Source organism: Sus scrofa, chromosome 13, assembly GCF_000003025.6.
Source record: "Sus scrofa isolate TJ Tabasco breed Duroc chromosome 13, Sscrofa11.1, whole genome shotgun sequence".
NCBI lineage: Eukaryota > Metazoa > Chordata > Mammalia > Artiodactyla > Suidae > Sus > Sus scrofa.
This window is the reverse complement of record NC_010455.5, coordinates 35,068,266-35,081,541: the sequence shown is the minus strand read 5'-3', so window position 1 is coordinate 35,081,541 and position 13,276 is coordinate 35,068,266. Positions and strand designations below refer to the sequence as shown.

Here is a 13,276-nt window from a genome sequence, read left to right as displayed (position 1 = left end):
GGCTGAAATATGAATTAGCGATAAGCCACTTTTGCAAAGAGGGAGGGTCTAAGGTAATGAAAAAGCCTTCCTCATGGTGCATGTCTGCTGGAGAGAATAGCATTCATTCACTATGGGAAGGGCACTAAGCTTTACTTGGGTCTTCTGGAAAACTTTAGCTCCTATGGGAAGGGATGTAGATACTATTAACCCCAGGGTATAGGTATGGATCCATTAAGCCCAGGGATAGAACAGAAGAAATAAAAGCCCTCTATTCTGGGAGAGAAGTAGGAATATATGCTGGGGAATCAGAGGTCCCTACAGTTAGTGGAAGGGTAGGATCATAGAGGAGTTCTATCCCCTAAGACTCAGGGACACAGAGCCTCGCTGAGTCTGAGGCTGAATCTCAGAAAATGTGTGTCCCCTCAGTATGAAGTTAAAAAATTTCGGGTCTCCTTGTGGGGGAGAGGCAAGGGTGTGGAGAGAGAGGTAAGTCACAAAGAGAAGTGTAGTCATAAAAGAGGTGTAGTTACAAAGAGAAGATCTCAATTTGAGGGTGGAGCAGTTAAAACTGAGGGGAAAGCACTATAGCAGGTAAGCTGACACCATAAATACTAGAAAGTACTAGTGGAATTTGAAGCCTGTGTTATACTGTGACTAACTGTAGCAACAACAAAACCCAAACCCAGTTCATCTCTGAACTAGGCTGATTTAATCTCTCTTAATCCAGGACCCAAGAATAAGCATGCTCATTTCCAGGCATAAATACTGTTTGTTCATTCTTGACTGTTCTAAACAGGATGTCTAGCTTTCAGCCAAAAATCATGGGACACACAAAGAAAAAAGAGAAAAATAGCAAACTGACAAGAAACAGAGCAATCAACAGAACTAGACTCATACGACCCAGATGTTGAAACTCTTAGAGAATTTTAAATAACTGTGGTTAACATGTTAATGGCTCTAGCAGAATAGGTGGACAACATGTATGATTAGAAAATGAATTTCAGCAGATCGGAAACTATTAGAAAGAGTCTAATGCAAGGAATAGAAATGAAAAACATGGTAACAGATGATGAATGCCTTTGACAGATTCATCATTTGACTTGACACAGATGAGGAAGGAATCAGTATACTTGAAGATAAGTCAGAAGAAATGGCCCAGACTGAAATATAAAGAGAAATAAGAGTGGGGAGAAAACCAACTAGAACACCCAATGGCTGTGTACTGTATTAAAGAGAAGGCTAATTTGTGTGTAATTGGGATCTCAGAAGGAAAAAGGAGAGAAAGTGAGGAAGAGATGTTTGAAGAGATAATGGCAGACAATTTTCAAAGGAAACAAAGATACTGTACCACACATCAAAGAAGCTCAGGCAATGCGAAACAGGTTAAATAACAACAGACAGAATGCATCCAGACACATCATATTCAGACTACTGAAAACCAGAGCGGAAGAGAAAATCTTAAAGGCAGCCAGAGAGAGGAAAAAAACAAACAAACAAACAAAAACAAAAAGCAAAAAAAAAACCCACATTGTATATAGAGGAACAAAGATAAGAATCGTAGTGGAATTTTTTTCACAAACTATCCAAACCAGAACACTTTAAAGTGTTGAAATAAATAAATAAATAAACCTATTAACCCAGAATCCTATGCTCAGCAGAAATTTCTTCCTAAAGTGAAGGAGAAATTCAGAAACAAAAACTGAGAGATTTTATTAACTACCAAAAAATGATGGAGATTCTTAAGGCAGAAGGAATTTGACATAAGACAGAAACTTGGATCTACACACAGAAATAAAGAACAATGGAGATGGCATGCTTGTGACTAGGTATAAAGTTCATTGTTTTCCTTATTATCTATTTTTTTTAGGGCTGCACCCTTGGCATATGGAAGTTTCCAGGTTAGGGATGGAATCAGAGCTGCAGATGCCAGCCTACACCACAGCCACAGCAACACCAGATCCGAGCTGAATCTGCGACCTCCTGCACTACAGCTCACGGCAATGCCAGATCCTTAACCTACTGACTGGGGCCAGGGTTCAGACCTGCACCCTCATGGATACTAGTTGGGTTTGTTACCACTGAGCCACAAGGGGAACTTTTTAATGTCTCTTAAAGATAGCAGTTTGAAATAAAAATGATGGCAAGCTATTGTTTGTTTATAGCATATATAACTACAGTAGCACAAAGGGTGGGAAGGAGTATTTGAGAGTATATGATTGTAAGATCTTTATGCAACACATGAAATGGTGTAGTATCATTTGTAAGGAGAGTGCAGTTAATTAACAATGCATACAGAAAACTCTTCAACTTTAACGGTTATTAAAAAGTTAAGTGCTTCTTCAGTATTGTACAACCACTAGCATTGTCTGTTTCCAGAACTTTTTCATCATCTCAAACAGAAACCCTGAATTCAGGGTTTCTCCCACCAATGTATCTCCCACTACTGTCCTCCCCAGCTCCTAGTAACCTCTCTTATGCTTTCTGTCTCTATAAATTTGCCTTTTGTACCTGAGTGAAATCATACAGTATTTCTCCTTTTAGGTCTGGCTTATTTCACTTAGCACATCATTACACTTTTAAAAAACTTTTTTTTTTAAAGGGCCGCCCCTGTGGGACATGGAGGTTCCCAGGCTAGGGGTCCAGTTGGAGCAACAGTTGCCTGCCTACACCACAGCCACAGCAACACCAGACCCGAGCCATGTCTGCAACCACAACTAATGGCAACACCAGATCCTTAACCCACTGAGAGAGGCCAGGGATTGAACCCGCAACCTCATGGTTCCTAGTCGGATTCATTTCCACTGCACCACTACGGAAACTCCTACACTTTAAAAAACTTTTAAAAATGGTTGCTCTTATTTTGCAGTAAACACTTACAACTAATCCAAGACCTCTCTCAAGTAACACTATACCACTTCATATAGTGCCAGTACCTTATAGCAGCATATTCTCAATTATTCCCTCCCAGCCCTTATAACATGGTTATTATTTATTTCTTTTGCCTTAGGAAACTGACCTAAGAAAATATTGTTCTGATTTTTGTCAGAGAGTGTTTTGCCTATGTTTTCTTCTAGGAGTTTTTTGGTGTCATGTCTTAGTTTAAGTCTTGAAGCCATTTTGAGTTTGTTTTTGTGTGTGCTGTGAGAGTGTGTGCTAACTTCATTGATTTACATGTGGCTTGTCTACCTTTCCCACCATCACTTGCTGAAGAGACTATTTTTTTCTCCACTGTATATTCTGGCCTCTTTTGTTAAGGATTTATTGATCATAGGTTTGTGGTTTTATTAATCTATGTCTGGTTTTGTGCTAATGCCATGCTGTTTTGATTACTTTAGCTTTGTAGTATTGTCTGAAGTCTGGGAAGATTATGCCTTCTGCTTTGTTCCTTTTCCTCAGGATTGCTTTGGAAATTCTGGATCTTTTGTGTTTCCATATAAATTTTAGGATTATTTATTCTAGTCCTTTGAATAATGGCATAGGTAATTTGATAGGGATAACATTAAATCTGTAGATTGCTTTGGGGAGTACAGTCAATTTTTTTTTTTTTTTTTTGGTCTATTGTCTTTTTAGGGCTGCACCTGCAGCATATGGAGGTTCTCAGGCTAGGGGTCTAATCGGAGCTGTAGCCGATGGTGTACGCCAGAGCCGCAGCAACTCAGGATCTGAGCCATGTCTGTGACATACACACAGCTCATGGCAACACCAGATCCTTAACTCACTGAGCAAGGCCAGGGATCAAACACGCAACCTCATGGTTCCAGGTCGGATTTGTTAAACACTGAGCCATGACAGGAACTCTGAGCATACATAGCCATTTTGACAATATAAATTCTTTTACTCCAAGAGTGTGGGATATCTTTCCATTTCTCTGAATCATCTTCAGTTTCCTTTTGTTTTTCTTCTTCTTCTTCTTCTTTTTTTTTTTTTTTTTTGTCTGCCCCATGGCATATGGAGTTACCAGACCAGGGATCAGATCTGAGCTGCTGTTGGCAATGCCAGATCCTTTAACCCACTGTGCCAGGCCGGGGATTGAACCTGTGTCCTAGCACTGCAGAGATGCTGCCAGTTCCATTGTGCCACAATGGGAACTCCCATTTTCAGTGTTTTGTAGTTCTTAGCAGGTAGGTCTTTTGCTTCCTTGGTTTTTTTTTTTTTATTTTTTTTATTTATTTTTTTCCTCTTTAGGGCTGTACCTGTGGCATATAGTAGTTCTCAGGCTAGGGGTTAAATCAGAGCTACAGCTGCCAGCTTATGCCACAACTTGTGGCAAGGCTGGATCCTTGACCACTGGGTGAGGCCAGGGATTGAACCCACATCCTCACAGACACTATGTCAGATTCTTAACCTGATTAGCCACAATGGGATCACCAGTATTTTTTTTTTTTTTTTTGATGTGATTTTGAAAGGGATTAGTCGGGTTTTTTTTTAAACTTTCCTTTTCTGATTTCATGTTAGTATAAAGTAGATCTGGCTACTGACCTATATCATTTTACTTCTTTGTGAAGATTGTAATATTTCTTGCTCCATCTCTTCAAACAGTGTTTTTTTGTCTTTTAGTAGGTCTTAGGTTTTGTTGAAAGCTGAACATAATACATTGAATAAAAGGAATTGAAATAAATAAGTCTTTAGGGTAAGTTTTATGTTTATCTGGGTAGGAGTTAGGCTGGTTTTACTATTTGTTGTAGCTGTAGGTGTCAGAGACTAAATTTATTTTTGTGTCCTTTATTTTGTCTCCCCTGTTGTACCAGAGTCCTGTTGATGTGGCGGTAAGCATTCCCTAGTCCTGTAGTTTCGTCTCAGTGTTATAGTGAACCTAAATTGTGCATATTCTTTCCCCTATTTTGGAGTCTAGAGGGAGCTAGAGTTGGATATTTCCCTTACCCTAGATCAACAACACTCTGGTTTTAAATGCTAGTTGGTTAGGACCTAGTAAAATAGTTTCTCTTGAGGGTTAGTCTTACTAAGAACAGAATGCTTTTGGGATTTGCTGTTGTGGCTCAGTGGAAATGAATCCTTTAACCCACAGGTTTGATCCTGGCCTCAGTGGTTAAAGGATTTGGCATTGCCTTAAGCTATGGTATAGGTTGCAGATGTGGCTCGGATCTGGCATGGCTGTGGCGTAGGCTGGTGGCTATAGCTCTGATTTGACCCCTAGCCTGGGAACCTCCATATGCTGTGGGTGTGGCCCTAAAAAGACAAAAAGAGAGAACAGAATGCTTTGAATGTATTTCAGAATGCTGCTTTCCTCTTCTCTCTGTCAGAATTCTTTACTGTGAAGTCCTGGTAGGACTCTTGGAGGGTAAACTCACAGAGTGTGTGGGCCCCCAGAGGTTTTTTTTTTTCTTCTCAATCTTGTCCATACTGAGCCTTCAGTAAGTTATTAATTACAGTTTGAGTTTTCCTACCCTGGAACTAGTCCTGCAAAGGTTTCTGCTCGGTCTTGTTTGTTGTAATTCATTCTCTATATCTGTCTCCAGTTTTTTGTTTTGTTTGGTCTTTTTGCCTTTTCTAGGGCCGCTTTCCATGGCATATGGAGGTTCCCAGGCTAGGAGGCCCATCAGAGCTGTAGCCGCCGGCCTATGCCAGAGCCACAGCAATGTGGGATCCAAGCCGCGTCTGCGACCTATACCACAGCTCACGGCAACACTGGATCCTTAACCCACTGAGCAAGGCCAGAGATCGAACCCACAACCTCATGGTTCCTAGTCAGATTCGTTAACCACTGCACCATGACAGGAACTCCTCTCTGTCTCCAGTTTTGAATGCAACAGTTCTGCCATGTGACCTCAATTCTCTTTTGGATCTAAGAAGAGCTGTTGATTTTTAATTTGCTTGGGTTTTCCTTGTTAGGACAGTTCCAACATCCAAAATCCTTACATATCAAATTGAAAACCAGAAGTCCTGTATTGTTTTTCTGTTCTCTATTTCATTTATCACCACTTTCATCCTTATTATTTTCTTCCTTCTGTTTAATTTACTCTTCTTTTTCTAGTTCCTTAAGAAGTACAGTTATGTTGTTAATTTGAGATCTTTTTTTAGTATAGTCAAACAGCTAGAAATTTCCTTCTTAGCACTGCTTTTGCTACCTCTCACAAATTTTGGTGTATTTTTTTAATCATTTGTCTCAAAATATTTTCTAATTGCCCTTGTGATTTCTTCTTTCATCTATTGAATGTGTTTAATGTCAATGTATTTGTGAATTTTCTAGTTTCCTTCTTTTATTGAATTCTAGTTTTATTCCACTATGATCAGAAGAGATACTTTGTATTATTTTTGTTTTTGGTCTAGTATCATAATCTATCCTGGAGAATGTTTCCATGTGAAATTGAGAGGAATGTGTATTCTCTTGTTGAGTGGAGTGTTTCTACGTGTCTTTTAGGTTTGGTTGGTTTATAGTTTGTTTATTCTGTTTCCTTTGGTTATTCTATCCATTAGTGATGGAGTGTACCAGTATGTTTAGAAATCAGCACAGCCTTAATACCAAACCTAGTAATATTTCAGGAAAGGAAAATTCCAAAGAAGTGTCACTCAGAATAACTGATGCATAAATAGCTTCATACAAAATAAAACCAAACTGAATGTAGCCATATTTGAAAAGGAAACTACATTAATAACAAGTTGATTTTTCCAGGAATGCAAGATGGTTTAACATTGGAAAATCAATCAGCATAGTTCACCATAGTAGTAGAGTAAAGGATAAAAATCATCATCTTAATATACAAAGAAAATTAATGATAACATTGCACTTACAATAAAACTCTTAGCAAACTATAGATGATCATTTCCTTAATTTGATGTAGTATATCTATATAAAGTCTGTAGCAAACTTTATTAATGTAATATGATAATCTTTTTAATATGAAACAAGACAAAAATGCTAGCTAATGTGATGTATATTTGACACTGAATTGGAAACTCTAGCCAAATACATTAAGGTAAGAAAAACAATTAAAATGCATAAGAAGTGAGGAGAAGGAGTTCCTATCATGGCTCAGAGGTTAATGAACCTGACTAGTACCCTTGAGGATGGGGGTCTATCCCTGGCCTTGCTCAGTGGGTTAAGGATCCGGCATTGCTCTGAGCTGTGGGTGTAGGTTGCAGATGCGGCTGGGGTCCTGCATTGCTGTGGCTGCGGTGTAGGCCGGTGGCTACAGCTGCGATTGGACCCCTAGCCTGGGAACCTCTATATGTCTAGGGTGAAGCCCTAAAAAAAACTAAAAAAAGAAGAATTGAGAAGGAAAAGATGTCATTATTTGCAGATGAATAAAATAATTTACTTTCTATGATTAGTACTGCTGAGTAATTTTAGCAAGATTTTATTTTATTTTATTTATTTTTTCTTTTTTTTTGCCATTTCTTGGGCCGCTCCTGCAGCATATGGAGGTTCCCAAGCTGGGAGTCAAATCGGAGCTGTAGCCGCCAGCCTATGCTAGAGCCACAGCAACATGGGCTCCAAGCCTCATCTGCAAGCTACACCACAGCTCACGGCAACACCAGATCGTTAACCCACTGAGCAAGGCCAGGGATCGAACCCACAACCTCATGATTCCTAGTTGGATTTGTTAACCACTGAGCCACGATGGGAATTCTGGTTTTAGCAAGATTTTAGATACAAGGTCAGTATAAAAAACCTATTCTATTTCTATATACTAGCAACAAACAAAAAAGGAAACTGAAAGATGTGATTTACAGTAACATAAAACATTGAATGGCTAGGAATAAATGTAACAAATATTTCTAAAAACTTCAAACCTTTATTGATATAAATTGGAATTTATAGACAGACACTGCCTTTTTTTTTTGTTTTTGCTTTTTAGGGCTGCACCCACAGCATATGGAGGTTTCCAGGCTGGGGGTTGAATCAGAGCTATAGTTGCCGGCCTGTGCCACAGCCACAGCAACGCCAGATCTGAGCTACGTCTACAACCTACACTTCAGCTCAGGGCAACACTGAATCCTTAACCCACTGAGCAAGGCCAGGGATCAAACCTCCAATCTCATGGTTCCTAGTTGGGTTTGTTTCCACTGCACCATGGACGGGAACTCCGTTATTGACATAAATTGAAATGAAGGAATAGACCTTGTTCATGTAATGGAAGACTCACTATTGTAAAGATGTCAATTCTCCCCAGATATATCTGTTGAATTTACTTCAACCCAAGTCAAACACCAAAAAAATTTTAGGTAGAAATTGACAAACTGATTCTAAACTTTATGCGGAAAGATAAAGGAACAAGGTTAGCCAGACACAGCTGACAAATAAGACAGAATGAGAAGGCTTCTTGTACCAGATATCAAACTTAGGACAGTATTGTGCTACTCTAAGAAAAAACAAATCAGAAACAGACCTACTTTTCTGGGACACTGATTTATTTATTTTTAATTAATTATTTTTTGTCTTTTTAGGACCACACCCATGGCCCTAAAAAGGGCCCAGGCTAGGGGTTTAATCGCAGCTGTAGCTCCTGGCCTATGTCACAGCAACAGCAACACCAGATCCGAGCTGCGTCTGCAACCTACACCACAGCTCATGGCAATGCCGGATACTTAACCCACTGAGCTACTAGTCTGATTTTATTTATAACAAGGTAACAGTTTATAGTGGTGAGGAAAGGTGCTGGGTCAACTGCATATGTATCTTCAAAAAATAAAGCCGGAGGGGGGTTCCCATTGTGGCTCAGCTGGTTAAGAACCCAACATACTGTCTGTGAGGATGCTAATTTGGTTTCTGGCCTTGCTCAGTGGGTTAAGGATCAGGCATTGCTGCAAGCTGTGGTGTAAGTTGTAGATGCTGCCTGAATCCAGTGTTGCTGTGGTTGTGATATAGGCTGGCAGCTACAGCTTTGATTTGATCCCTAGACTGGCAACTTCCATGCTGCACAAAGACAAAAAAACTTAAACAAAAACCTCCAAAATAGTGAAACATTCAGTTCCTGTTGCAGCACAGTGGGTTAAGAATTAGACTGCAGCCGCAGCTTGAGTCACTACAGAGGTGTCGGTTCCATCCCCAGCCCAGTGCAGTGGGTTAAAGGATCCAGCGTTGCTACAGCTGCTTGGATTCATTCAATCCCTGGCAGGGAAACTTCCATATACCGAGGGTGCAGCCATTAAAAAAAAGTAAAACCTGAGGCCTACCTAGTACTACACAGAGTTTAACTCAAGGTAGATATTAGTTCTCAAATTTTTTTTTTTTAATCATTTCTTGGGCCGCTCCCGAAGCATATGGAGGTTCCCAGGCTAGGGGTCCAATTGGAGCTGTAGCCACCGGCCTATGCCAGAGCCACAGCAACGTAGGATCTGAGCCGTGTCCGCAACCTACACCACAGCTCACGGCAATGCTGGATCGTTAACCCACTGAGCAAGGGCATAACCTCATGGTTCCTAGTCAGATTCGTTAACCACTGCGCCACCACGGGAACTCCTAGTTCTCAATATGAAAGGCTTCTAGAAAATAATATAGTATAATATGACCTTTGGGGATAGGGAAAAATTTGCTTTAAAATATAGAAAAACATTAAAGGGAAACTATTGATGAAGTAGAGTATATTAAAATCAGAAACTTCTATTTATCAAACTGTCAAAAAAGTGATATTTCTAAGTAATTGACAAACTGGTATTCAGAATATTGACTCAATAAAAAATTGGCGAGAAACTTAGGCATTTCTCAAAAGAAGAAATCTAAATGGCTAATAAATATAATGGTTCTCAACTCCATTAATCAGAAAAATTGGATTGTGACTCAGTGGTAACGAACTTGACTAGTATTCATGAGGATGTGGGTTTGATCCCTGGCCTCACACAGTGGGTTAAGGATGTGGCGTTGCTGTGAGCTGTGGTGTAGGTTCCAAATGTGGCTCGGATTCTGTGTTGCTTTGGCTGTGGTGTAGGCCAGCAGCTGCAGCTCCAATTGGACCCCTAGCCTGGGAACTTCCATATGCCACAGGTATGACCCTAAAAAGACAAAAAAAGGAAAAAAAAATCAGAAAACGCAAATTAAAATCACAGTGAGGTAATATAATACACATTTCAAAATGGTAAAAATGAAAAAGGTTGAAAATACAGTAGTGTTGCATAGGATGTTGGATCAAAAGAATTTCTCATACACTGCTGAGAGAGTAAATTGGTATAGCCACTTTGAAAAACAGTTTAGCTGAATGTTTTTATTATAGGGATCCATAGAGATATACATCAAGTGATATACAAAACTATTCATATAATCATGACAGTGTTATCAGTAGTCTTTCAAAACTGTCAACTACCCAAAGTGACTGCTACTCAGAGCGTTAGAATGGATAAGTTATGGCATATTTGTGCAGTGGAATACTATACAAGAACAAAAAGAAATAAAGTACTGATATATGCAACAGCACAAATGAGTCACGAGTCGTAAGCAGTGTTGGGTAAGAGAAGTCCCACGCGGAAAAACATTTCATGCTGTGTAATTCTGCTACCATAGTGTGAAAACACAGGCAGTGTTAAAATGTAGTGTTACAATTCAGGATTTGGATTATCTTTTAGGAGTGTAGCAGGTTAGTGATTAGAATGGGGAAGAAGTTTTACACTGAATATAGGACTTTCCCTCTCTGACCTCTCCTTTCCAGGAGCCCCTCACTTTGCATGGCTGGAACGGCCACATTGCATTCAGTTGTCCTATTTCCAGAGTCTCCTCCAGAGTGTGATAGTTTTTTATTCTCTCTCTGTCCTTAGTGGCCTTGACATTTTGGAAGCATATATCATATACCACTTATTTTGAAGAATGTTTCTTAGTTTGGGATTGGTTTTTCTCATGATTATCTTGAGTTTATGCATTTGGCAATAATGTCATAGAAATGATGTGCTTTTCTTGTATGATATCAAGGCTATAAGATATTGATGTTTTAGGATTGGTGATGTTAACTTTGTTTAGTTAGTTAAGGTGGTGTCTGCCAGGTTTTTTCACTTTAATTTTCCCCTTTGCAACTAATAACAATTTTGTGAGGAGAACTTTTGAGACTATGCAAATATCCTAGTCATCACTGTCATTTTAGCACCCATACCTCTGATTTCAGTTCAACACTACAGGTTTAATCTAGTCTTCCTCTCCTCTTATTTGTACTTTTCTCCCACAGTGAGAAACCTGGCTGTCATTATCCATAATGTATTTACTTAATTTTAGTATACACTATAGTAATTCCAGAATTGAAGACCCTTTTGTGACCTTATGATTTAACATCTAAAGTAGTATATTTTTGAGAAGGATAAGAGGCGTTATTAATTATTATTCAGTATAACAGATGTAAACACAGACTCTTTTAGAGAAATGGAACGTATGGCTCCCTCTGTGTGGTAGGTATATATTATACTAATTTATTAGCAGTGTACCCTATTTTTGTCATTTACCTTTTATAATTTCCATAAATTTTCTTTCAAATGATCCAGAAATCACCCTTGAAAACTTAATGTGTTGAAAGTTGTTAAAATGGTGAACATTCAGTGATTTGTATACTTACTGGAAGACATTTTCTATAACCAGACTGCTTTGGTGGAAATTTTGAGTTCTATTAAAATTCCATCAGAGTTGGAGTTCCCCCTGTGGCGCAGCGGAAACGAAGCCCACTAGGAACCATGAGGTTGTGGGTTTGATCCCTGGCCTTGATCAATGGGTTAAGGATCTGGCATTGCCATTTCCTGTGGTGTAGCTCGCAGATGAGGCTCAGATCCCGTGTTGCTGTGGCTCTGGCGTAGGCCGGTGGCTACTGCTCCGGTTAGACCCCTAGCCTGGGAACCTCCATATGCCACGAGTGCGGCCCTATAAAGACAAAAAAAATTAATTAAAAAAAAATTCCTTCAGAGTTAGACGGAAGAGCATTGCTATTCCCTCTTTTGTTTGGATCACTCCTGTGAAATTAGAATTGGAATTTCTCAGGTTTCCCTTGAGAAGATTTTATTGCATTTCGTGCTTTAGAATTTTAAGTCTTAAAGAATGTTGTCCAAAAAAACTACTCATTTGAGATACTTTTCTGGTGGTAAATAGTGTTTCCTTGTTCAGGTGGACACACGTTTGCAAAATGGATTTGCTCCTGGGATGAAACTGGAAGTGGTTGTAAAGACAAATCCTGAAGCCTACTGGGTTGCCACCATCATTACCACCTGTGAGCAGTTGCTCCTCCTCCGCTACGATGGCTATGGGGAAGACCGGAGAGCCGACTTTTGGTGTGACATCAGGAAGGCTGACCTCTACCCCATTGGGTGGTGTGAGCAGAATAAGAAGACCCTTGAAGCTCCCGAAGGTAATGAGATACTTCTTATCAAGACATGATAGAATGTTGCTATAGGAAAATCCGGGCTGTCTACAGTCCTAAGGTTGTCAGTCTCCCAGGCACATAGATCTTCCTAACTTCTTTGGGTTAAGGATTACCAAAAAAATGTTTTTAATCAAAATATAGTAGATTTACACTGTTTTGTTAATTTGAGGTATAGAACAAAGTGATTCAGTTATATATTCTTTTTTTACATTCTCTTCCACAATAGGTTATTGGGTTAGCATTTTGAATGAGGGTATTTGTTATAAGGAATAATTTACACCTCCCTATTTTAAAAAATTATTTTCTGTGCTCCATAAGCCTCGGGCTTTTATGCCATTCATAGGGAACATCAGTTGCATTCATCCTGTAAGACTGAAGCTTGAAGATATGGTTATCTCGAAGAACCTTGGGCCAGATTGATTCTCTTTCTGATTTTATCAGTATATTAATGTACTTCTAAAAACCAAGATAGCCATGAGCACAATAAAATAACAAAATTAACTTTGGAAATTATCTTTGATATGATATGGTATTGTTATTTAATCTAGAGACCTTGTTCAGTTTTTATCAATAATGTTTTTACAGTAAAATGTTTCTATAGTAAAGGAAAATCCTAGATCATATGTTGCATTCATTTGCCATGTCTCCTAAGATTCCTTTAATCTGGGACATTTCCTCAGACTTTGACATTTTTGGTAGGTACAGGGCAGTTTTCTCAGTAATGTTAATTACGTCCTGGATCCAGTACTATACATTACTCCCCATTTATTTTCCTTGTCCAGGATTCAGTCCAAAATCACACATTGCATTTGGCTACCATGTGTTTTTGTCTTTCTTGGTGTTGGTGTCTTTGAAGAGTACAGCCAGTTATTTTTTAGCATGTCTCACAGTTGTGTTTGCTTGATGTTTCTCAGATTGTGCATTTTTGGTAGGAAAAGTGCAGCAGTGATGCTGTTTCCTTCTAGTGCATCATATCCCATGTGGTTGACTGTCCTGTAACTAACTAGTGG

At 39.2% G+C, this 13,276-nt stretch overlaps 1 protein-coding gene across 4 annotated transcripts in view; it reads left to right on the top strand.

Moving 5' to 3' along the window:
• The window catches only part of SFMBT1 (Scm-like with four mbt domains 1), a 160,448-nt gene that overhangs the window by 99,533 nt on the left and 47,639 nt on the right, over positions 1–13,276 (top strand). For all 4 annotated transcript variants that reach the window (XM_021068955.1, XM_021068953.1, XM_021068952.1 and 1 more), the window contains one exon: positions 12,011–12,251. In XM_021068955.1, coding sequence (XP_020924614.1) covers positions 12,047–12,251 — 205 coding nt within the window. In that variant the 5' untranslated portion in view covers positions 12,011–12,046. The remainder of the gene's footprint in view (positions 1–12,010; positions 12,252–13,276) is intronic.